The sequence below is a fragment of the Ursus arctos genome, unplaced genomic scaffold, assembly GCF_023065955.2.
Source record: "Ursus arctos isolate Adak ecotype North America unplaced genomic scaffold, UrsArc2.0 scaffold_9, whole genome shotgun sequence".
NCBI lineage: Eukaryota > Metazoa > Chordata > Mammalia > Carnivora > Ursidae > Ursus > Ursus arctos.
The window spans coordinates 68291098-68318275 of NW_026623111.1; the positions used below are offsets into that span (position 1 = coordinate 68291098).

At 39.2% G+C, this 27178-nt stretch overlaps 1 protein-coding gene across 6 annotated transcripts in view; it reads right to left on the reverse strand.

Moving 5' to 3' along the window:
* SPARCL1 (SPARC like 1) overlaps positions 1-27178 on the reverse strand; it is a 46049-nt gene that overhangs the window by 15002 nt on the left and 3869 nt on the right. For all 6 annotated transcript variants that reach the window (XM_026509759.4, XM_044388094.3, XM_026509758.4 and 3 more), the window contains exons 2-3: positions 3398-3462; positions 28-201 (exon numbers count right to left, since the gene is read on the reverse strand). In XM_026509759.4, the coding sequence (XP_026365544.1) occupies positions 28-201; positions 3398-3451 (228 nt within the window). In that variant the 5' untranslated portion in view covers positions 3452-3462. The remainder of the gene's footprint in view (positions 1-27; positions 202-3397; positions 3463-27178) is intronic.

A 27178-nucleotide genomic window follows, 5' to 3' on the forward strand; every position in this document is an offset into this window, starting at 1 on the left:
GTAATAGTGTAACCATGTTACTCTTACCTTATGGTTGGGCTGGTCTATAGACGCTGCAATTTCCTTTTCATTTTCTGCATCTTCAACCCTTAACATTGGGATTGCAGTGTTGTTAGGTGTTACTAATATTTCAGCCTGTTGGATGGAGCTCAAGGAATCCGCGGTTGGTTTGGAATGATCAGACAGGAATCTTGCATTTGTCTGAAAAAATTAGAAATTGGCTCATGTTCTTCATGTCTAGATGTTAACGTTTTAAATTTCTAGTTACTTTTTTATTATCATCATTATTAGTAATAAAATGCTTCATACATAATATCACTTAAGAGATACTCTCTAGAATTTTTAAGAATACAAGCAAATGTCCAGATTATATAATGTTAAATGAAAACAGAATCCCAAACATATTTAAGGAAAAGTTAAATATGCAGAGACTGGGTGAAACTAGAGCAAAAATTATTTCAATAAAAGTCATCTTTGAGTTTTGGAATTATTTTCTGCACTTTTCAAACTTTAAAAAAAATACTCATACTTTATGATTTTGAGAACTGTTGTTTAGCAGAAAGTCAAAGTCAAATCAAATTAACCAAAGGATATAACACTACATTTTCTTAACTTTGAAGTACTTACTGATAATTATCAGAAGAGGTATAAACTTTTTATTCAATATTTGTTTGTTTTCTTAACACAATCAGCCTTATATCCATCAAGAATCTTATAATAAAAAATAATTCAGTGTAGAACTAACTCAAAAGTTGTGTGAAACAGTACACTTAATTCTAGTACAGAAGAACAGATATGGAGTATTATTTCAACTAGAGGGATGGCTCTATTTCTAGCAAGACTGAAGGCACAGATGAAGAGCTAGCAGTGATATACGATGGAGATGTTTAACAACTGGACTTAGAGAGAAGCGATCTCCCTTCAAGTCTTGATTCTGTTATTAACTATCTATCTGTCATTTGACAAACTGTGAATCTCTACCCTGTCATCTATCAAGGTGAAGTGTGCAGAAATATCAAGATAAGTTTATGCATATATAATAGTTTGTGAATTGTAGAAATGTACCCAAGTGAAAAATGACTATTGCTAGCAGTGGTATCATACAGTGGTAACTCTGTGAACTGTCTGATACCATAAGCAGGTATTCACCACAAATCTTTATTAGAGAGATGCTGTGGATGCTCAGATGTCAGGCAGATCTAGGTATACGTACAAAACTCAGATTCTATTTGCACTGACTAGTTTGTTTTTTTAAAGATTTTATTTATTTATTTGATAGAGACAGCCAGTGAGAGAGGGAACACAAGCAGGGGGAGCGGGAGAGGAAGAAGCAGGCTCCCAGCGGAGGAGCCCGATGTGGGGCTCAATCCCAGAACCCTGCAATCACGCCCTGAGCCGAAGGCAGACGCTTAACGACTGAGCCACCCAGGCGTGACTTGTTTTTTTTTTTTTTTTTTTAGCACATTCTGTTGTGCCGATTATGTAACATGAGGAAAGACATGGAGTACGGGATTCATTTTAGATGCTGTCTGCTCTCTTGCTTCTTATCACCTTCTCAACTAAAAGGCATAATGATATTTGAAAAAATTTCCAAAGAAGCCATTTAGAAAAGGGAAAGGAGAAAAAATGGTGGCCAGTTTGGCAGGTTGCCCGCAGGGGCATCATGGACGGCAATGGAAGGAGGAGATTTTAGGCTGATTGGTGGGGAACTGCTCCCCCTCTCTGCACCCTTCTTCCTCTGCTCTGTCTCCCTAAGCTGGAAGAAATGCACAGAAAGCATGGCAGCTTTTCTTCTTTCAGAAATTTTCTGAAATCAAATTGTTTTATTATTAGTATTATTATAATATATTATATTATTATAATATTATATATTATATATATTATATATAATATTATAATATATAATATAAAATATAATAATAATAATATTATTATTATCAACTTCCATATGAAAAACCCAGCTATAACAACATAGCTTCTGGAAATTAGAATCCTAACCACATAGAACCACTTACTTCTGTAGAATTCAGGCAGGTGGGGAAAAATGACACAAGATTTTTAATAGGTGAACCCTACGAGAAGATATTTAGCTTTTTCGCATCTGACTGGACCTGCATAACAAATTGTCCTAAAGAGAAAACATCTAAAATGTGTCTATTATGTAGAAGTGTTATTCAAATATTTGGTGGAAAGACACTTTTGATGCCTGTTTACATATCGGCAACAGCTGCAAAGGCAAAACACATTTTTAGGAGAAAACAATGGGTCTGTGGAAGCTTCTTTCTGCGCTGAACATAATTTATCCCACTTTCGTAATTTCAGAGGACAATGTATAATTTCAGCTGGAGTAGCTCCAGCTACTTAAGCATAATCTCTAGCAGTGTTGTCATACATTTTGTTTTCTAAGAACTGCTTGGTCTGGGTGGCATTATGTTTGTCTTTGCTAACACATCTGTCAACCAAATGTTAGCCACCATCTATTCAAAAAGCAAGGACAGAATCCTAGACATAGTAGAGAATGAGGAAGAGAAGGGATGAGAGAAATTACTTCGTCGATGTAAAGGAGATTGATTCCTCTATTTGGCGAAAAAGAAAAAAAGGCACGAATCCTTTGGTTTGATTACAGATGATATGAATCATCTGGGAGACGTCTAAATGATCACCCAAGCCATGGCTCCATTAACAACAACGACAAACACTTTCAGGTTACTTCAAGGCTGCTGACATGGTCTCAAATGATTCTGATTTGTGTGCAGACAGTTTATTTCCGTGTGAATGGTGGGGCCAGTATATCTGATCGTTAAGGAAAAAAATGTTCTAGTTCTATTTTCAACATGGTTGCTTGGACAGCACCCCCAACCCCCACCCCCATCACCCCCAAGGATGAGTTAGGAGCCGATTTATGATTATGATACCATTTCCTGCCCCTAACCCATTGGTTCCCGTTTTATTACAGACTCAGAATTGATCAGCCAGGATGTATTCGAACTTGAAGAAAATGCGGCTCGAGTATGGGTGTGTACTCGCAAGACCTCTCATACTGATTTCTTGGATTTCTCATGCTAAGTGATGAACTTCCATATGAAAATTTATTTCTCCCCATTATCTTTGGCATTTGTGCCCTGGCATATCCCCTTTCTAATAACTGATAATCAACATTTTCAGCTTTTGATTTATTCTATCTTGTAGAATCTGATAGTTCCGAAAGAAGTATTGTTTTAGAAAGTATTTTATCTCAGTTTTTCTAGTCATTCATTCCCTGCCTTGGAAAAAATAATATTAAAATAAAAAAGATAATTTCAAACCACTATATGCACACATTTTCTTTCTGAATGCAGGATGCCTAAATTAAATGTCAGGAAGGAGAGATGTAACAACAGAATAAAAGGATATTTACCGGGATTGCAGCTGCAGTTCCCAAAACATATAGGAAAAAAATCACAGTCTTCATGTTTTCCAGGCCTGTGAACCAAGAAGATAATTATTAGCAGCAGAAGATAATTAGTAAAAGTTTCCTTGTGAAAGATTAAAAGATAATCTTCTTAGCAAATATTGAGCTTGATACTGATCTTTGTATTTAAAGGTGATTATTGTCTTTGTAGACTCACATGTCTGGAGATGGATTAATGGCATTTTTTTTACCCAATCATGTCTCTGTGAGAATGACTCCTTGATTTTCTGGCCCAGCTGTGCTTGGCAGAATCTACTCTCTTTATGCCTGTGTTTCCTCGAATAAAGGCGCTATGCAGATTTGGGTCTTAAGATTTGTGAGTGTTCACAGTGAAGATAAAAGTGACAAAGTGAAATAGTATAGTATGTCGGGTTGGGATAAAACAACCTGCCGCTTTGGTGGTGGAGAAACCCATACATTCAATGCAGGGTTTCAGGAATGAGACATTGTACTGCCTAAAGCAGTCATCAGTGTTCATCTAATTTAGAGGTCTCACACTGGCAATCTGTGGGTGGGTGGTGGCCTGCAGATAGGTTTGGTTTGGTAGGCACTGTGTATTTTAAACTAGCATTTTAAAGTCCAAAGGTTTCATGTAAAAACCCAGATTTGCAGTTTCTCTTGAACCACTGGGCCCCTTAGCAACAGCGGGTCTTCCTGGCAACAGCTGGCTGGATCTGAGTAGAGACTTCCCTCTATAAGAAGTGCTGGCATTTGCCCCTGGTCTCTTTCCCTTCTGTTACTTGCTTTGAATTTGAGTTTGGTTTGTTACAAATGAACTTTTTCAGTTGAGAGATGATGGCAAACGAGGCTCAAAGAGGCGAAGTAAATTGGCCTCCTGGGGAATTCTCTTAAAAGGCGTGGGCTGTGTACATTTCCCTGCGGGAGTATCTCTCTTTAAAAGAGATTCTCTGAATCTCCTAGAAATGTAGATGACTCTTTTAAATTATTTTTGCCATCTTTTATACATAAATGTATCCATAGAGCTTTAAATAATATTTTGAGGTTTATAAAGTAAACAGTTTCTTCTGCTGGTTACCTCAATATTCCAAAACAAATGCTTAAATGGACATTTAAAATATACATATATTTTAAAAATATATTAATGTTAAAAATTATTCTATTGATTTAATATTATAACAACTATCCCTTCACACTCACACCACATGCATGCACACACATGCACAAACATTCCCTTTTCCTCCTTCCCACTCTCTTCTCTTCCTAAAATAATGACATCACAGTTCTTATTTAAATCACTATGTAACATTTATGAACAATGTGTATATTTTTCACAGCTGAGCCAAGTAGTAATTTCCTGTGTTGAATCATACTTACATTTATTTCTTGAACAATATTTTGTTTTGTCTGGCCCTAGAAACTGCCTCCTCTTTTAATGTACTTTTCCATGTATACTTATTCTTCCCAAATTTTCCAACAAAATTTAAAAATTCCTTTTAATATGGTAACAACGACAACAATAGAACAACAACAAACCCATAGGAGAATCCCCAAGTCCTATTTTTCCCTTGGAGATATCCCTCCCAGGTGTTGGTTTTCTTGCCCCACGTGACCCCAGGCAGCCGCCCTGTTTTCCTCCAGGATCGGGATTGCTAGTCACCACCACCCTGAGAATCCCCTTTGCTCTCTTCCTGTGTTTGAGTTCTTACTTCCGGGGTCCCATAAGTTTTTCTTTTTCTTTCTTTCTTTCTTTCCTTCTTTCTTTCTTTCTTTCTTTCTTTCTTTCTTTCTTTCTTTCTTTCTTTTTTTTTTTTTTTTGGGTTCTCCCTTATTTTCATGGAGCACATCCTCCAGAAGCTTCCTGAGAAACAATATATAGGGGATAGAAGTTTTGAGACTTTGTGTATCAAGAAAACATGAGTATTTTATCCTTCACTTGATACAGAATTTTAGATCAATTTTTTTTTCTCATAATTTTAAAACATGTTTCATTTTCTTTTAGTTTCCAGTGTTGCTAGTAAGAATACCTGTGTTGGTTATTCCCCAATTTTTTTTAATGAGAATTGTTTTTTTTTTCTTTATGTAAGCTTTTAAGTTTTCTCCCCCCCCTCCAGCTTTAATGTGTGTTCTTAGTATTGTAAGATATTATAATCTCTGCCTTAGGTTGGATCCTTTTTTTAAAAAAAATTATTTTTTATTTTTAAAATCTCTACACCCAATGCAGGGCTCGAACTCAAGACCTAAGATCAAAAGTCACATACTCGGGGCGCTTGAGTGGCTCAGTCAGATAAGCAGCTGACTCCTGACTTCAGCTCAGGTCATGATCTCAGGGTCCTGGGATCGAGCCCCACATCAGGCTCCATGTTCACTGGGGAGTCTGCTTCAGGATTCTCTCTCTCTCTCCCTCTCCCCCTGCTCATGCTCACTCTCTCTGTCTGTCTCTCTGTCTCTCTCTCAAATAAATAAATAAATCTTAAAAAAAAAAAAGTCACACACTCTTCTAAGTCAGCCAGACACCCTAGTTTGGATCCTTTTAAATTTACTTTAGGCTCTCATTAGGCCCACTGAATTTGAAAATTCATATATTTCAGTTCTGAGAAATTTTTACATGTTAATTCTTTGATAATTTTTGTCCCTCTATTTTTTTTTTGTATTTTCTTTCTGGAATTCCTAATAGTTAAATGTCAGAATTTTGGGGTTGGTTCTCTAATTTACTTACAGTTTTTGCTCCTTTCTTTCATCTTGTTTATATTATTCTGGGAAACTTCCTCAATTTTATCTTTTTTCTCTACTATTGATTTTTAAAACATTTTGCTCACATATTTATTTCCTGATGTTCCCCCTTTTAAATTTTATCATCTTTTTTCATTAGTGTGATATATACTCTTATGTTTTTGAGGATATTAATTAAATATTTAAAACATTTCCTCTGAGGGGCACCTGGGTGGCTCAGTCGTTAAGTGTCTACCCTTGGCTCAGGTCATGATCCTAAGGTTCTGGGATCGAGCCCTGCGTGGGGCTCCCTGCTCAGCGGGGAGCCTGTTACTCCTTCTCCCACTCCCCCTGCTTGTGCTCCTTCTCTCGCTGTCTCTCTGTCAAATAAGTAAATTAAATCTTAAAAAAAATGTTTTTCCCTCTCTGAACCCTGTATTTTCTGTTTCCATATTATCCCTGTTTTTCTGGTTTGTTTACTTTGGTCTTTGATTTTTATGTTGAAAGCTTTTCTCGAATGTGCAATGCCTTTGGTTGTGTGGTAATATTTTGTAGCAAGTCACTAGAAAGCCAGTTAGACATTTCCTGGGCAGGGCTTGTCACCTTGGAGCACTACCATGGAGGGGCTGAGGCAGTAACCTAACATTTTTGATGCGGTGCCCTCAAAGTCATTGTTGGATTTTTTTCCTTGGGGAGTTTTTTTTTTTCTTCCCAGGGAAGATTTTCATACTTCCTACCCCATGGGGTGGGATAAAAGCTTGGCTGTTACACTCTGTGAGACGAAGGAGTGAAGGGACTGGAAATCTCTCAAGGCATATACTGATGCTCACTTAGTCCCCAGGTTTCTGCATGGCATCCCATCCCACCCTCCACGGTGCCTATCTAAAGCCCAGGACCAGAGAATAACCTTCCCTTTCCTGTTTAGGGGGAAATGAGGAGTCCTCGGGCAATGCCAGCATGAGGAAAAATCTGGCATCAGTTTATCTGAGAGGCTTTCAACCAATCCTCCTGATGTCAACCTCTACCCTTGCCTCAACTTCCGAATGACCTGGTACCTCCAATCTTGAAACTTTTCTGAGTTCTGCAGTGTGGACTGGCTTGTTTATGGCATCCTTCTCTGAAATTCCTTAGATTCGAAGCTTTCCCTGTTTTTCCAATTGCTTGCTACATTCTAAAAATTTGCTGCTATCTTTTATTTTGTCACCTCTTTTCTTTGTCATTGTGAGTTTATATTATTATTTTTCCTTTCCTATCATGATACTGGAATTTTGCAGGGAGTGGCGATATATGCATACGTTTCATCTACTCCATTTACTGATCAGATGATTTCCATTTCTTCATCTGATTTATATCTCCATCACTACTACTACAACTACTCCTGCTGCGGCTGCTACTTCTTCTTCTAGGACAAAAGGAATTACTATGGGTCTTTGGTTCTAACTTCATTAGCAAATAAAGTTTTTATTAGGGGCACCTGGGTGGCACAGAGGTTAAGCGTCTGCCTTCGGCTCAGGGCGTGATCCCGGTGTTATGGGATCGAGCCCCATGTCAGGCTCCTCCGCTATGAGCCTGCTTCTTCCTCTCCCACTCCCCCTGCTTGTGTTCCCTCTCTCGCTGGCTGTCTCTATCTCTGTCGAATAAATAAATAAAATCTTTAAAAAAAAAGTTTTTATTAAAGAAAAGGAGCCTACAGGTGCTGGCACAGACTTCCTTATCATGTTAGAAAAAATAAGAACACACTTTCACCTATCCCATTATTCAACCCTTGCAGGGTGGGCCACCTGGACGAGGCAAAAGTGTGTGTGGGAAGAATGGAGATTAAAGATTGAGTGTGGGGGAAAACTGAAATCACTTGTAAATTTATATCACCTTAAATAAACTAATCTATTCCATTTTTAATGAAAATAACATGTACTCAGCTTGGAGACCTAAATTTAATTCCTCTAAAGGACCCCTCTGAAAATGACTATCCCTAACTTCAGAAATTCAGAGTACTAACAATGGAATGTGTGTTCTATTTATATCTTTAAATAAACATTATTTAGAACTAGTAATGGTGTATAACAAATACTGGAAGTTTATATTATCAAAGTGCCTTGGGTTTACCAAAAAGATTTACAAATGGGATGGTATCTTATTTGACCTTTGCAACAACTCCGTGATGTGGCAGATAGCAAACAGGGCTAGAAAGGCTCTGACCGGACATGCTGGAGGTCAGAGAGCTGTTAAGAGAGGGAGCTGGGCTTGAACCCAGCTTTCCTGGCTCCTGAGCTGGTGCTTTCCCAGCTCCTTTGCAAAGAAAGATCTCCATTTACCTCTTACACAAAGACGTAGGGCAGGAAGAAAAACTCTAAGCCAGTATTGGGAAAAATCCAGAATTCGCTTTGAATTTTTAAATAAAGAGTTCTGATATTTTAAGCTTTAAGATTTTGCATACATGGCAAATATATTTTTCTGTGTTGAGGAAAAAAAGTCTTATCATAGAATGTTGGTTGGGTTATTTGATATAAAAAAATCCCTTTCAATAATGCTTTTTATAGTCTAAGCAAGGCAAAAACATAGAAATTCAATTTCCTTTGAATGGAGTACGTGTTTAAATAAAAATATGTAGCACACCCCACACCCCAAATTCTAACACTTCAGGGATATTGAAAAATACCTTGGAATGAAAAAAACATGTAACTGTCAGGAGAGCTGAATTCGGGCTCCAACACTGTCCTTCACTGGCCAAGAGACCTTGGGTAGGTCACATACCCTTTCCTAGATACAATTTTCTTAACAGATGAACAATGAAGCAGATGACCTTGATGATCCTTTAGCTCTAATATTTTATAGCTCTAAAACTGGAGATAATTCTATGAATCTCATCAACCACAACCTGCTGCTATCTTTTTTCCTTAAACTACTAAACCCACTGAAAATATATTGTATGATTTTATTGCATCAAAATGAAACATTTTATATTATAGTATTTAATGCTTCAAGCACATAAGTGGTTATCTATTTCCTATTTCTATTATTGATGATAATTTAAAATATTTTATTCTCTTAGTGAATGCTAATGTAAAAAGCATTCCATCCTCTTGAAAAATGCAGTTTCCATCCTCTATATTCAGAATTTTACATTCATTCATTCATTTAACCAGTATTTATTACATTTATGGAACTACAGTCATTTATGTTTTAGATCAGCATATTATTATTATTCTACGAGCAGTAGGAAACTGAAAATACAGAAAAAAGGGTAATTTAGCGCAGGGTTTCTCTTTCTTGGCACTATGAACATTTTGGGGCAGGTAATTCTTCCTAGTATGTAGGATGTTTAGCAGTATCCCGGAGACTTCTGCCCATCAGATTTCATAGCAGGTCCCTCAGCTCCTGCCAGTTATGACAACCAAAAATGTCTCCAGATAGTGCCAAGTATCCCCTGGAGGATAAAAGTGCCCTGACTGAGAACCTCTAGTTTAGTAGAAGGAGAATGGTGCTTTGGGGTTAGAAAGACATGTATTTGAATTTGGTCCAGCAGTTGCCGTCTATGTAATCTTTGGCAAATTACTTAACCCTCTGAGCCTCAGATTCCCCATCTAGAATGGGGATAACATCTGTGATGGTAAATTTTCTGTGACAACTTAAATGGGCTGCAGGACGCCCAGACATCTGGTTAAACATCATTACCGAGTATGCCTGTGAGGAGGTTTCCAGGAGAGATCAGCATCTGAATTGGTAAACTGTGGTGTAAAGCAGAGTGCTCCTCCCAGAGTGGGTGGGCTTCATCTAATCTGTTGAAGGTGTGACTAGAACAAGAAGGTGCAGTAAGGGAGAATTTGTTCTCTCAGTCTCACTGTTTGAGCTGGGATGTTAGTCTTCTCCTGCCCTCAGATTGGGACGTATTCCGTCAGTTTTTGGGGTGCTCAGACCTTTGGACTAGGGCTGGAGAGTTAGTAAGACCAACATATTTCCTGGGTCTCTAGCTTGCAGAAGGCAGATCATGGAAGTTATCAACACCCATAACTGCACGAGTCAGTTCCTTATAATAAATCAATTCTTTCCATCTCTCCTCCCTGCCCCCACACTCTACCTGTCTTTCTCTGGAAAACCTTGACTAGTACAATATCTAATTCAGTTTTGTGGAGATTAGAAGAAATAATAGTTGTAAAAATGCCTGATACCTAGGAGGCACTCAATACATTTTTATCTTTTTTATTTCTTCTTTAATAAAAGTCAAATTGTAATTCTTGAATAAACAACTCAAAGCCTCAGAAAATATAAGTTTTGCTGTGAGGTCAAAATAATTTTCCAGTGGAACATTTACAGTCTCTTTGCCCACACATTTGCCAAAGTTCCCTTTAACTTCAGGAGACTACATTCATCACAAATAACAATGAAATTAGGCTAAGAGACTGTTACCACATTTTTTTTTTTTTTAATAAATGGTAGAAACACAAAGAGGAAGCAAGAATCACCAAAAGTTTTGTAGGTTTCATGACTAATTTCCTTTTAAGGTTTTTACAGCAATATGTATAGCTAATTAAATTTGAGAAAAAATTTCCCTTTAACCTGATCATAGGATCTCACATAATTCCCTTTGTTTTCTTCAATCAAATGCAGCTGAATGGATCAAGAAGAAACATGTGTTAAGTTGGCCCGGGTGTGTATCACTCTTTCACTCTTTTATGCATTTATTAAGTACTTACTAGACACTACCTAAGCACAAGGCTACATAGTTCCTGTCGGAGAGTTAAAAAGGAGGAAGTCAAGTAAATCAATGATTTAGTATAATGTGATTTAGTATAATGCAACAGAAATCGGAATAAAAGGCATTTGAAATTAGATAATGCTACCCAACAACCCCACTAGCCCCACCCCATCCTGCCCAAAGCTGATTGTTAAACATTTACCACTGGATAGTTCGAGAACTATTTAAAGTCAGAACAGATAAGACTTAATGACCAACTGGATACTGTGGGAAGAAGAAAAGGAAGAGTCTTGGGTTATCACTTTTCTAATTTGGGCAGCTGGGCAAATGGTGGCATTCATCACCAAGATAAGGGATTATAGCAGGAAGATTTAGTTTTAGAAGAAAGATGATGAATAAATTTTAAATTCATTGCATTTGAGTAGAGACATACTTGGATTAATAGGTCAGGGGGTAAGCACAGAGTTTGGGGCTAAAGATACAGTTTTGGATGCTATTAGCATGAGAAGCCATACAGTGAGTAGAGCAGAGAGCAGGGGCTACAACCCTGGGGAGTGAAGACCATTAGGTGCCATTAGAGGATGAGAAAAACTAAAGATACGAAGGATGAGAGTGAAGAGTCACCTAAGGAAAAGAAAGTGCTAAATGTTACAGAGAGGTCAAAGTAAACAAGGCCAGTGAATTATCCACTGCCTTTGGAAATACAGAGGTTATTGGAGAGTTGACGGAGAGTAGGTTTGGTGCAATAGTGTTGGTGGAGGGCAGGCTGAAGTGATTGGGGAGTAGAAGAATGAAGATAATGAATGCAAACCACTCACTTAAGATGGCTGACTAGGAAAGGAAGGTAAGATGGTAGCTAAAGGGGAATGTGTGGTCACAGGAAATTTTTATTTGTATTTAAATGTGGTCATTAACGTATTTTCTGTGCTGAAGGGAAAGCTAAGTAATGAGTGAGAAGATAAGGGGAGAGAGAGAGGAGACGTGGTAAACAACGATAACCCTAGTGAACTATAGCTTTTGGGCTTCATGCTCTGTGACTTTGGCCTTGGTCTTGTGAGTTGCTTTGGCTAATGGGACATCATCAAGCATGATGCCAGCAGAAGCTTAGTAAGCACTTGCATATTGGGATCTGTCTTCCTATGAAAGCCACTCACTGGGTTGTAAGAAAGTGTGGGCTAGAGACTAGTTTGGACCGTGGAATAAATGGCCACACAGAACTTTGGAAGATGAAAGACTATCTGGGATGGTTCAGCCCCAGCTGAGCTCCCAGCTTGCTGGAGCCACGTGAGGGGCTCCAGACAAAAATCACCAGAGGAACCACCCAGGTGAGTCCCATTCAGAAGGCAGAATCGTGTGCAAATAAGGGGATTGGTTTTAGGCCATTTAATTTTGGGGTGGGTTGTTATGCATTTAATAGATAACTGAAATAGGGGGAACACAGAGAAGTTGCCTGAGGCATTGTGAAGGCAATATTGCAAAGGCTCTGATTCAGGACTTCTGGGCTATACTACTTAATTTGCATAATCTGGGATACACTATTTAGCTTTTTTGACTCTTAGTTATCTGTACAATGATGATGAAGACGAAATGAGATGATAGAATCTTGATAAATATTTGCTAGTCTAAAATTAAAGCACAGGTGGAAGGGTTAAGTTTGAAGAGAAGAGGGGGATTCTTTGCTCTTGTAGGCAGTAGGGAGGAAAGCTTAACAATAAGGATACGTTGAGGCAAGGCCCCAGGAATTCATTAAGTTGCACTTAGCTATTCCCCTTTTTACATTTATATAACATTTCACAGTTATAAAATACTTTCTTGTAAACGGTCTCATTTGATCCAATGAGGAAAGGAGGTAGACAACATTTGACTGTAAAGAAATGGAAGCCTGAAGAATCTAAATTACTTGGCTAAATATGCAAGGCTTAAGAGGTGAGCGAGGATTAGAATACAGTGCTTTGGACTCAGAATCCAAAATTCTTCCATGACTTCAGAACAGGCTACAGATTAGAAATCAGAGATTCTGGCTTCAGGCCCTGGCTCTGCCAAGTACTAAATAATACTTTGAGCCAATTACTTCATCTTTCCAAACTTCATGTATAGAATGCAAATAACAATTCCTTGCAATGTCAAGGGGAGCCACTGAAGTAGAGAAGCTCTTCGCGAACTCTGAAGTAACGTACACACACAATTGATTATTTCTATCTGCCTGATGCGTCTCGTCAATATTATTATTGTAGTCATTTATGTCTTGTATTAGGTGTGTTATAAAGAAAATGAATCTTTAGTGTTCCTTTACTTTTTCCCCTCCATCCTTCCATGTCTTCCTCCCCTCAGTGATCTTAAGCTGCCCAGGGGCCCTAGTTCTGGAACATTTCTACATTTAGTTCACTCTTTAAAAACAAACTTAAACAGATGTGTCCTCTATTCCACACACTTAAATTCTAGTTTTCTACATGCATCTAATCCATACTTAGGAGATAAGGATATTCCTGAATTAATGTCTTTCTAGTCCCAGGTAAGAGGTATTTTCACACTGGCCTTAGCCCGAAGGAGCTACTATAATGCTGAGAATCTTGGCATAGCTGTGGGAAGACATACTAAGACATGAAATAAGTATAGGGTTTGTCATATGACCTCTGGTGATCAATTGTGCAGGCTTTTTGAGAGTCAACCCAGCATTTCCTGTATGGCCCCTGATTATTTACTGTGTCCAGAATGGAACAATTTTTTAGAGGTCTCGTGTTTATTTTCATCCTGAAATAAAAGACAAAATTTAAAGACAGAATATGACTGTGTCATTTAGAATGACCCAAGTGGGAAATCACCTTGAATTTTCACTTGTAAAGCAGATGACTGTGTTATACTTTTAAAGACTAGAACTTGTGGAACAATCTAGTGTTCAGAATGCAGAAGGGCTTGAGTTCTCGTGCTATGTTCCACTTTGTCCTTCAGACCAGTCACTGGGCATTTTTGCCTCACTGAGCTAATTGTATTTGCCACACGCCGATCAAAATAATTTCACAGCCTTTAGCTTATTTTAAGAACTGAACAAATGCGCCAATCTGTATAAATAAGACAGACTGGAGAACTTTCCTGGGAAATGAGAGATATTTTGAAAACATCTGTCCTACTGAAGATAACACGGAGGCTTCATTAGCTGATGCTTGCAAAGTACTTTGAAAATGAAACCCATGATGTCCTTGCTAAGCGTGATGAATATCATTTAATCTTGGTAAAAAGTCATATATTTTGAGACATTCAAATTTGGTGTGTGTACTCTACAAAATGCAGATCGTTCTTTTTGTAAAAAGAACAAATAAAACTCTTGGTGAAAAATGCAGAAATGAGACAAATTTTTGAATACTAAGTTATTAGTCTTGAGGACTTAAATATGGAAAGTTGATGTGAAATTAGATCATGTTATTTTGCCCAAATGTATGAGTCTATTCAGAGGCATCGGCATAGCTGAAAGAACACTTGGTACCAAGTTGGAAGATGTGAGTTCCAGAACTGAGCTGCCTTTGCCAGCCACGAGACTTTTTTGTCAAGTCACTGGTTTCTTCATCTACAAAACAGGAAAAATTATAATACCTCTCCTATTTATCTCCTAGGGTTGTTTTGAGACTCAAATGTGATTATATAGTCATTTGGTGATTTCACCTGTAAAAATGAAATGAAAGATATCATTTCTTTGAAACATTCAAAAAGCAAAAATGGCTTAATAAGTCCAACAATTATATACCACAGAGACTTTAATTCATCCTTTTTGAGTTCTTAAGTTCTTTTTTTCCTTCTTTTGTACCACCTTTCTTTTCGTGGTTCTAGAGAGGTTAGGGATGAGAGATGGTGGGGAACTTTGAGGAGAGCCTTTTCCTTCTGTTAGAAACAGAGTGTCTTGTTACCAAACTTTCAGGAGAACCTCATCTGAAATTTTAAAAGATGACAGCTAGACTGTAATTTTATAGGAATGGCCTTTCAGGGGAAACCTAGGATTTGAAATTTCAAATGCCTGAAGGTCTTCTCCTGGCCAGCCCATGTTGCATCAAAACAAACATCCAGATGAAACTTTTGGCGTGACAGAAACAGGTCTCCCCTTTAAGAACAAAACTTCCACGAATGTCAACTCTATTCTAACTTGCATGGGTAGCTGTCTTGAGACAATTTCTAACATTTCTTTTCTTATTTTTTTTTTAAGATTTTATTTATTTATTTGACAGCGAGAGACAGTGAGAGAGGAAACACAAGCAGGGGGAGTTGGAGAGGGAGAAGCAGGCTCCTCCTGAGCAGGGAGCCCGATGCGGGGCTTGATCCCAGGATGCTGGGATCATGACCTGAGCCGAAGGCAGACGCTTAACAATTGAGCCACCCAGGCGCCCCAATTTCTAACATTTCTTATTTAACACATGTAAACATTACAGGATGGTAAAGATGGTTGTAAATTCTTTGCTGCTCCTCCTATTGAGAGGTCTAATTCTCTGCCACTCAAATCTGGACTGGCTTTTGTTACTTGGTGAAATGAATGAGGTAGAAGTGATATTCTAGGACCCCGGAGTTTAGCTCATAAGAAACTTTGGAATTTTGACTTATCTTCACCCAACTATAGTTTTATTGAAAAAGTAGGTTTTTATCATTAACTGTTATATATAATAGGTAATATAATGACTTCTATTTTTAGAGATTTTACTATCTGCCAGGTACTGTGCTAAGCACTTCACCCATGAACCATCCATGTATGCCTACCTATCGCCTCACCTCCACTTCATAGAGTATCCATCCAGTAAGATCTTTCTGAGTCCTGTACCACTGTGCCCAGTCATGAATGAGGAACATGCAAGATTCAAAAGGAATTGTTTTTCTGGGACGTTCTCAAAGATTTCTCTCTCTCTCCAACTTGGAAGAAATTAGTACATTCTCCTTCTTCTATACTGTGTAATTAAAGGATTACTTTAATTATATTTAGAGGCTCCCACAGGCTTGTCTTAGGCAAGACTGTGCGATAGCCATGTTTCCACACCTCTTCATCATCCTCTCAGAGTTCCTCATCTGATTGTACCACTCGCCACTCACTAATCTCATTGGGTCTCATTTCACAACTCTATACAAGATTGACCCATGAAGGCAGTGCTTTCCCTCAGGCATTTGCCAGCCCTTCTGAAAGTTTCCATCACTGCCTGTGTTAAAAATGATTCTAATGGGCTAAGAGAGCATGAATACCTGAGCAAACATGGTGTCTTTTTTTTTTTTTTTTTTTTTAAGATTTCATTTTTAGGTGATCTCTACGCCCAACATGGGGCTCTAACTCACAACGCTGAGATCAAGAGTCACATGCTCCATCAAGTGAGCCAACTGGGCACCCTGCAAACACGGTGTCTTAAAACCAGTTACAGGTTTTCACTGACCTATAGACAAGGTCAATTCTTCTGACTTCTGTAAATCTCAGGCTATGACCCCACCGGTTCCTATCATATTATATAGATGATTAGGTAACTGAAGTTAAATCAAGTATAGTAAAAACACTCTGCTTTTGGAGCTATTTGAAAGTGGTGTAGTGTGAAAAATATCTTCATGTTAATGACTTGCTAGAAGGAAAAACAACCCTAACTTGACAATGGCAAGGCCTCTGGTATCTTGTAGGTCCTCTTTAGCATATGAAAGTTCTTTTGAAAGCCTCACTTTTCCTACCTCCCTCAACCCCAGAGTATATAGTCAGGCACCCCTCACAACCCGGTGCTACAGGTCTTTCTGCCCATGGGTCCTGTCCCTGTGCTTTAATAAACCACCATTTTGCACCAAGGACGTCTCCAGAATTCTTTCTTGGTTGTTGGCTCTGGACCTTACCCCACTGAACCTCACCTATATTCCAAAACCCCATCATTATGATATCTGTCCTTTTATTTCCTCTTTTTCTATGCATGCAGGGTTTTCTCATATTTATATTTATTTTTTCCTCCCCCCCCCCATCTTTTTGAATATTCTTTGGGGTAACATTTGAATATAGCCAGAGGTGGTACTACGAATCTAAGAAGCTTAAGCTTTAGGGCTCCTCACTTGAACAGGCTCCTTACAAAGCCCTGTACCTAATTTTGATTTTTCTGTGTAAAAAAAGAAGGTCCCATATGTAAACTTTTGGTTCACAAATTCTGAATCTTCTCCTGAGTATGGCTCCCCTGAAGGCCTGTGGCATTTGTCATGTTGCAGGACTTAATAATACCTGAATGATTTACTTCATGTTGTTAATGGCATGACAATTCACCTTTTGAAGCCTAGCCCAGATACAATCAGATCAGATACATTCCTCCTATTCTTGCTCTGCCTTTAGCTCTTTTCCGCTGCCCCCCCCCCATTCATTGCATTAGCTACTTCCCTGAAATTTCTTTCCCCTGAATGTCAGGTTCTTAGCTTTCTGCTCTGACTATTCTTATTTGAATTTCCCTTATTAGTTAAACTTGACCAGCACAATAGAAAACCTCTTTGGATTCAATGGAAATTGTTTCTCTTTTGTTAATAGAGTAAATCGGTTGTTAAGCTCTGCTAGTTGGGAGAGGAATTTCAAGTGCTTTCAGCTCTGTGAATGTACCAAGAACTATTCACTGGGGTAGTTCTCTTCCAGGATTAAGAAAAACAGCAAATCATACCTAAGAACCGTTCCAAGTAGCCTCATTCTCATGGTGTTGGGATCTGCTGGGGAACAATGGTGGGCTTTGATGAGTAGTTCTTGTGAGGACCACTAATGAAAGGACTCACTCCAAGCAGAAATCCCTCCAGGATTCAGCACATGGTTGAAGCCTCTCATGTGCCTTGGTGAGGGCCTACACTTTAAGCAGGGAGAACAATGGCTTTTCCCAATGGTGTGATGTTACACATTACCTCCCTTCTCTGAAAGAAGCACATAAAATAACCCTAATGAATTTTATGGCTGAGGTTTGAGAAGTTCTTTGAAAATAGGGTCAAAAACCTGGGCATATTTATGCCTTCCAAGGGGAAGCTCCAGAAGATTCATTCAAGCAAGGAGAGGACACAGCTGGTCTACAGCTGTTAAGTCTACCTCTCCCACCCTGGGAAAAGATTTCCCCCCAACTGAATATCTAGAAACCTTCCATCTGCCCTTCCAGACCCACACCACACCCACTCTCCAAGCCTCCTCCAACCGGAGCTTTCCCGGAGCCTGTGTGAGTGACACCTTCAGCTTCTCTCGCCTGATGGCTTCTGTTGGGTTCAGCCAGTGCGGTGCGCTGCAGCAGAAATTTGAGGGAAGGAGGAGTGCAAAATCAGTGTATACATTTTCTCAGCTCCCTCTCTGTGACTATGCCCCTCTCGTGAAGGTCATAGCTCCCCTTAGTGACCCTCTCTATGCAGCATTTTCTGAGTTTAGAAAATGCTCCCTCCCCTGGCATGTACAAACCTAGTTCTTATTAGCCTGTCCTCAGAACCCCCTGTGGCTTCTCTACACCCTGCCCGCACCTTGATAAATAATCCCTTAATACATTCTCTCAAATCCCCAAATTCAATTTTTCTGCCTGAATCTATCATTTCCTTGCTGAAACCTTGACCAAACAATACTTGACTCAAAATTTAGGATTGACGGGTTTGAGTATTTTCAGATCCTCTGCAAATGAAGCTGCCTCCTACTCCCCTGTGCTGCCCTGTTTCAAGTCTGTCTAATAGTTGCTGTGGGGACCCATTTGGAACCCTTGAGTTGGTACGAAGATTATTTTAAGCTGAGGGCATCTGAGATTCGACAGATGCAGAAGGAATCCTTCTTGAAGCTTCCCTTATCTGACTACAAGCAGAACCTTCCGAGAAATGAGACATGCCATTAATTCCCTCTTCAGGGTAACTTCTACCCCTGGGGGAGAGACGCCAAGAGTAAAACTACCATAAATTCCTCTCCAGGAGAGTTTTATGGCTCTGAAGAAGAAAGACCATTTATACTTGTATAATTAAACATTTTCACAAATTCGCTTATCTCCAGTTTGTTCTAAAAACCCATTTGTCTTTCCTAAAGAAATCTTTTGTCCTTTCCATCAAAGCTGTTTCTTCCCCCACTCATTCCTTTCCCATACTAAGTTTGTTACATAAGCCTTAAACTTTAACTGTTTAAGGAGACAGCTCCTGGGTGCATACGATAAACCTTTTCCTCCCATTAACTTGTCTTCTGTCAGTTTAATTTGCAGGTCCCAAATACTGAATACAAGAGGGTAGAGGAAAAAGTTCTTCCTCCTCTGTATTGCCTTAGCTGGGGCACATTTTTCTTTTTAAATGGAACATAGCAGTCCTTATCTTTGGAGAGAATCCAAAGCTGCAAGGTATTCAAATGTGATTAGCCCTCAATAAAGGTGATTTTGCTGATATAAGATCTGAAGGGTGAATTGAAGAGTTTTAGAAAGAAATATGGGCAAGTATCTCTGGGAGTATTTTGTGTTGGAATATGGCTTTTTTTTCACTTTAAAGTAGTCTCCCATCTTGCTTTTCATGCAATCTCTAGAATGTTATGACACCAGGATTAATCTGGAACCTTAGAAAGTAAATTAGTTTGTTCTTTCCCCCTCCATTTTGCAGTTCTTTCCTACGCCAAAGGAAATTCAACTCATTAGCTCAGTCTGACTAAAAATTGTAAACCTCTGTTCTAAAACCAATGTTTTTGGGTAGTTAGTCCCAGAACATGTGGAAATTTGCCTTATCAAGAGTAGTGTAGTCAGCCACGTTGAAACAAAGCTGTATTTTGGATGAATAATACTGCATAAGGGAACCTGCTGTTAATTCTTCTTGGACAATGACTATTTTTGATAGTTTCATGGCACTAAAATATACATACTTCAGCATCAGATACAAAAATATTTTTCCTTCTTATGAGGATGGGAGTCGTAATAGATTATGACCACCGTTCCTACTCAAGAGAAGGTCACTGCAACCTTTCTGTATAGTTGCCTAAGAGAAGGCAGAACACAGGCACACCCCCTGCTTGAAGCCTCTTTGTTTGGCTTCCTTTTGTATCAAAGGGATTGGCTTTCACCCTGGGAGAGGTTGTAATTGGATTTTAGCATGAAAGGAGGTTGTAATTAGATTTCTCAGCAGGTCTACAAGCTCTGTCTCTGGAAAAACAAGGATAAGGGCCTGGATATCCTTTCCTCTCGCTGGGAAGGTAGCCCAGCTGAGCCCAAAGGGTTTGAACTGAAAGGCACAGGCAAAATAGGCCATGCTTGGGTCAGCCACCCCTGACCGATGGAGCTCTGTCAGCTCTGGCCTCTAGACCAGTGCCTGGTCCTTTAGATGGAGGGTGGAAAGCAGTGATAGCTAAATATGGCTTGGACGCTGCTTTGGTAGGGGATATTTCTGAATGGAACCCTCTGCCTCTTGGTCCAACTCCTGATGTCCAGAAATTTCTATCTCTTAGAGAAGGGAAGGGAGCCTAAAGTCTGGCACTCCCTAGAACGTCATTCTCCATCTAGATTTAGGAGTGAACTTATGCAAACTACCAGAATGTATTTTGGGTACTCTGATTCATTTTGAGATCTTATTTGTAATTGGTTGTATTTCAGTTTCTAGGATATTTTCTAGAAGTTTAAATTAGAGTAAGATTGGGTCAAAGTAGACTTCTGTATTTGATTTCTTTTCAGTTTCTATAGTTTTGTAGGTCATTCGTTCAATTGATTCGTTTGAAGCACTAATTTAAATTTAAACTTAGAAAGATAAATTGTATTTCTGAAGTTCTGCATGTTCTCTTGCCGCGTAAATCTACCTGTTCTAACCATCTTTCTCCAGTGGGCACTCCTTGTGTCACTATATACCTCTTCTGTCTTTTTATCTCCCTTCTCTTTTCTTTTCTCTTAAGCATTAACAAGGGGTCTGAACACTGCACTAGGAATGGATACTTACGTATCCATTCCTCTAACGGGAGGAACAGGCTTGGAGTCTATTTTCTCTCTCTTCTATTGGCCATTTTAAGTAACTCCTTGGAAATTTTAGCGCTGGCAGTTATTGTGTGAAGTGAAATTTCCCTCCTGTTGCCTGGAGTTCCCCAGGCGCTGAGGGGCTCCCTCTCCCCTAGATGTTGGCTCCTTCACAGGCAGCCTCAGCCAAACTTACAAGTCCTTCCCCTTCCTTCTAGGCCAAGGAAACTAAACAAACCTTCCTTTAACATTTTTAGTTTTCAAGGCAGATTATGACTACCGATCTGCTCATTTTACCTTGTCTAAAGTCCAACAAACTGAGAAAGACATACCACATACCCTAGAACAAAAGGGAGGTTTGCTTTGACTGTTTTCTCTCTCTTATTTTTCTTCTTACTGTTGGACCATGTACACCCATGCCTCTAAATAAGGCCAGGTGGATCTTCCGCTGAATTCTTTTATGTCAGAGGGAGACCGCAGGCTGCGATTTTTAGTAATTATTATAACTATGGAAAAATTTCCTTTCAGGGACATGTAGTAAACAAAATGATTGTCATAGGTATTTCATAATCAAACTCAGACCACTTTTCTTCACTCTGTCCTTACAAGATAGCCAAAGTCTTTGTTATTAGAGAGGAAACCCTTCAGTCACGCGTCAGTCACCCTTCGGTCACTTCGGCTGACGCACGCATAGGGTTACCTGATTCAGAGTTAACACAGATGTTTCAGGGCTTTGAAGGTCTAAATGAGTCTCTCGGGAGAGCTCTGTAGCTTGACAGTACAGTTATCTGCAGGGTTAAAAAAAGATGCTCTTCTGTTTGAGCTCTCTGCTGAGTCACCATCTGTATCAAGGTGTCCCAGCCCTGTGGATGATACAGATTTTCTGGAGCTCTGACCTTCAGCTGGCTGTCATTCCTCCTAAACCAACCTACCGGCATGTGGGGCCGAGTGAGGGATAAAATGGTTAATACCATCTGGGGCACTGAGTCTAACCAGAATTTGACAGAGCCGGTAAAGGGGTAAAGGTACACATTAAACATGAATCAAGCAGAGGATAAAAACACTTGTGTTCAGGCAAGAGGGCACTGGGGGGACAGTTGCTTAGGATTTGCATCTCCCGTTGCCCTGCTCTTTGCTCTCACAGGAGCTGGCCTTCTCTCTATTCCTCAATGATCCCACTTGCTACAGGGTCTTTGCACAAGGTGTCACACTCAGAATTCTTTTGCCAGCTCCCACTCACCCCAACCATCACCACACACACACACACACACACACACACCCCAGAGAGTAACATCTGTTTAGCTTCAGATAGGGAAAGCCATCACTGACCTTCGGCAGGGGTCAGGCTCCTTATACACTTCCTTAGAACAAAGGTGCTTTGTCCTCTTAACACTTATTTTAGCCTATAATTATATACACTTATATATCAAATATACTGTGAATTCACCCCCCAGAATTATGCTATGAAGACTTGCCTTATATTCTAGTGCTTCCGAGATCTCTCACATTAAAGACCACTGTCTCAATGACTTCATTTTGAACAACAAAGTACCATTTCAGGAAAACAGCCTGAAATGATCTCAAGCAATCCTTATTTTTGTCATGCTTAAGGCGGTCATCTTGACAATAAAAAAGGAGATAAAGATATTTCAAGCAGATGTGGTAATTATTCTTGAGGTATGATTTCATTATTACAAGTGTTGGAACTGCAGTTTTAGAAAACCACACTTTATAGATTCAAGTGGTTTCGAGTAAGTCCTTCTGATGTGGGAAACAAAGGCAAAAGAGAAATTCAATTTCCTTACTACTTACAGCTCATTGACAAGTCCTTGAAACAGGCAGACTGACATTCCTCTAGGAATATTAACCTCAGCTGCCTCGAGGTTAATACTTTGCTAAAGGCAAAAGGTAATCTTAGCCCCACCCCCAGGATCCTGTAAGTCTGCTTTAAAATATAAAAATTCCTTTGGAAACTTCCTTTATCTCTACCTACCAAGATACATGTTGGCAATTGTCCCCCAAGCATATGAGCCACTAATACACATCTGAAGGGTCTCATGACTGAGACTTTGTTTTTACTAAATAGTAATAAATGACCTTTTCCTAACAATAGCTGGCCCCCTCAAGGTCCTGGAAACCATATTTTCAAACTACGTTGGAGGCTTTTGCTATCCCTACTCCCCTCCCAACCTGAAAGTATATAAAGAGCCACTTCTCATCACCCCACTGCAGCTCTTTCTGCCCAAGGGCCCTGTCCCTGTGCTTTAATAAAACTGCCTTTTTGCATTGAAGATGTCTCAAGAATTTTTTCTTGGCTGTTGGCTTCAAATCCTAACATCTTTCCTACATCACTTGAAAGAGGGCTGGGAAAAGCAATAAAGTAATTAATACATAGAGATCATTAGCACAGAAAGAGAATTTACGCTTGGGGATCCAATTTGCAGCATCGGCAGATTTTTACGAAGTGTATTATAAACGACGCAGAGGACTGATGATGCACTAGTCTGTATTAGAAAATTACCGAGTGGATTCAGTGAGTAGATCTTAGGCATCCTAGGTATACATTACCCTATACTATCCATTTGTGCATTTAGGTTGGCCAAAGATTTTGGCTGAGGATCTTTTCATTAGAAAAATAAAGATGGCTTTGTATTCGAGGTCACCTTGTGTTTGGGCATAAGCACTTTTTATTAATGTGATGATTTGTTCAATGAAAGTCTCCCTAACTACACAGTAAGAGCCACCAGAGCACAGCCCCCCCTCTATATTCAGTTCTGCAGCATCTCTGCATTTCTCATGGTACAGAACACTGAATACATGAGTTGTCTGAGATGTAAGATCACTTACTTACATAATTGCATGGCAGGGACAACACTGGAGAAACTACAACAGAAATTTTAATAGAAAGCATCTTAATGAAAGATAAGATGTTTTAAAACCTTTTACTCTATTGCTAATCAAGATGAGAATTTTCTTTGTCCTTTATAAATGTAAAAACCCTTATTTCTTTTATTTTTCCTCTTCAGAAATTCAGTGGTTCACATTTATACGATGATAAGTCTGAGGCCTGTATTCATTACAGTTTACTCATTGGGAAATTCCAAGTTTAAAAAAAGCTATTCCCATCAGAGTTAGACATAAAGATGAAAAGTATTAAAAGAACTACTACTTACGGAGCACTTTCACTCATTATTTCAGTTAATCCTACAACAATCTTATGAATTAGCCGTTATCCTCATTTAACATATAGGGGAAATTGAGGCCTGGCAAGCCTAATAGTTAGCCTTGACCACTGGTCAGACATTGGAATAAGAGCCTTACACACACTATCTCATTCAATTCCCACGACAGATTTACGACTATTATTATCTCTGTTTTACAGATGAGAAGACAGAGGCAAGGAGTGGATAAGATAAAAGACTACAGGGTGCCAGGACGTGAGCCCCAGGATCCCCCTGGATAACCACTCTACTGTGGTGCACCGTGAAGATGGGAGGAGCCAGTGGGAACTCAGAAAATGGATTTATTCCAGGCTGTGCAGTATGTGCTATAATAGGAGGTTATTTCCATCTTTTTTTCTTTGCCTTCCCAGTTGTTTTTCCCCTGCACTCCAGAGGAAACTGGTCACTGTTTCAGTAGCTTTCTTGTTCAGTTTCTTAGCACCTATTCATTGAATCTCTAAAGGAAACATTTAGCTACTGCAATTGGTGTACATAAGTTGGTTGCATAATAGGAAGGAAACAAGCCAGGGCTGGAGACTTCTTTTCTAAAGAAGGATTTTAGAGCAGACTAAGAGTTATTTCACAGAGTGGGTCATGAAACTCGAGTCTCTCTATACCCTTTCATTGCTATGGCGACAGGCTGCTCCTGCTACATGTAGCCAGAAAAAGCAGCTGACATTTCAATGCGAGGAGAGGAGCGTAGGGGAGAGGTTTACAAAAACAAAAACCAAAACCCAAACCCTTTCGTTTGAATTTCAGTTAGAAAGGAAAAAAAAAAAAAAAAAATACCCCCAGAGCAAGTCAAAACCCCTATTCTTGCCTTTAGAAAAGATAAGAAAGGAGAAATGTTGGGGGCCTTCTCCCCTGTCCAACTAGGCCAATAAAACAGAATTGACTGCAAAGCAGCACTTCGTCTCTCTCTTTTAATGGCAATCTAAAACAGAAAACTCCCTTTGGTTTCATTTGACTTGGCCATTAAGAAGCAGCTAATTGATGAAGGAGTAAAAGACTCATGGTAATAAATACTTCCTGTGGAGCCCCCCTCCCACAGGGGAGTACAGTAGAGTCAGATTTATTTTTCCATTTCTTTGGGTAAAAAAAAAAAAAAAAAAGACAATTCAAAGAATATTTCCTTCTTGATCCCCAATTCTGTTAGCTGAAAAATCATTTCGAGTGCATAACCAGACACTTTCTCATGGCTTGCCCTTCTGCCAGGGGCAGAGGGTATTCAAAAAAACATCTCATTTAATTCCTACAATAACCATATTTGTGGGTATTATTACCACTACTTGCTTAATTGAGGGGGTAAACCAAGAGACCTTGAGGGAAAATCTACAGTAAATTTCCTTCTTACAGAGTTCTAGTTGGGACATATAGGTAGTGTTTTCATATTAGCTATGATCAATTGATTACTTCATATGCACCAGGCATAGCTGTTTTCTTGACTTAGTATCACCACAGATCTTTGAGGTGGCAACTAATTTTATGATCCTCATTTCCACAAATGAGAGGACTGAGGCTCCAAGAGTCATTTGCCCAATGTCACAGAGCCTAGTAAAGCCCAGATATAAACCAGGTCTGTATGTTTCCAGAGCCCCTGATCTTACCACTTCATAACACCATCTCCCTACAATCAGTCAAGACCACACACTCTGTTCCCCAGAGTTCTGTCCATCTTTTGATGCCCAAGACAAAAGCCAGGCTAGCTCCAGCTGGTATTAGCACTGCAAGCTGAGCCTCTGGTGGAAGATGCCCTGGGGGCCTGTATGAACCAGACCCCAGCTGAGCTGGGCATCTCTTGGACTGCCAGGCCTACTAGGGAAGTGCTCCTGGATTTATGGGGCTCCTTTCTCCTTCACTGAAGGTTGTTCCAGAAGGTTATGTGAAGGAAAAGGGCACCTGAAGTCTTTCAACAGCAGTTGTTTTTGTTCTTCTTGGTGGAAAAAGATCCCTAACATGTTCTGGACATGGTGCTAAACTTAAATAGCAGTGCTTGTGTATGGTTACAAATTAATGGGATAAAAATGACAAGCTGTCAAGAGGAAATGAATGAATAATGTTCGGGCGTTGGCTAGAAACATCTCCGTTCATTTCATTTCTGTCATCGCTGTTTTTTTACATAGTTGGTAAGTAGAGCTACACATGAGAAAGATTGGGGATTGAATCCCAAAAGACCTGAAAAGGGAGCCTCAGTAATTGCTGAATGGTTGTACAGAAGTTCCATAGAAGAAAAAAAGGACAAGAGTCATTAATAACATGTACACATTCTTTTCAAAAATGGGGGAAGTAGCATTAGTTGACTGGATGATAAGTGGATGAACTAGACTGCTCTTTTTTGCTAGATCTTGTTGAATGAACAGAAATATAAACTTAAATCTTTCCTAAGAGGGGTGTCTTTTTTTTTTTTTTTAAATAGTCATAGTTAACAATATCCAAGTTTAGGTGAATAAGCTCTGAACTGAAAAAAAGCTGGTATCCAAGAGAAAGGGGAGAATTTAAGAAAAAGATTTCTGTTGAGTTGGATTGACTGAACATTTCTATTCAGTGCACTTAGGCCATGGGCCAGAGGAAAGCTGAGATACAATGCCAAGGTGACATACTTAACCTCTTTGCAGATTAAAGGCTGTGCAAGCGAGATACTCTTTCCGCACTACCTCTTAAGGTTAGAGTATCAACAGCACCAATCCGCAGCTGAAAGCATGGTTTTCTCCTGCAGGGGGACCTCTAATACCTAGGAGGAGTGGGAGCATGACTTGCAATACTGTTTTATTTTAGTAGAGCCAGAAATGATAGTACCTTACATTAGAGGGGCTATTATGACCTCCTTAGCTCTTTGACTCCCCTCCCTCCCTTCTCCCTCCCCAAATAAGACATTATTAGGAATTAGAGAAATTTTGCGTGTGCATTTTCAAAAACGGTAGAAGGAGACAAGAGACACTTAGTCATAAAAGTATAAAAGGGAGTTAGGAGAGGAATAACAGTCATAATAACTAAAAAATAATCAAAGATTATAGTAGTATAGGAATCTTCCTACCTTTTGGAAAAGCAAAATGTTCCATTTCTACATTGCTAGTAGGTACACACTAGGACAACGGTGGTGATGAAGTGATTTCAGGTATTTTAAACATGGAAAATGCTTTGATTTGAAAATTTTTTAAAAACTACATCCCTTATGATTTCATATATTTAGTAAAATATTTCTACAAAACCCATTTCTGGATACAGACTTCACCAAGATCTGAATGCTAACCTG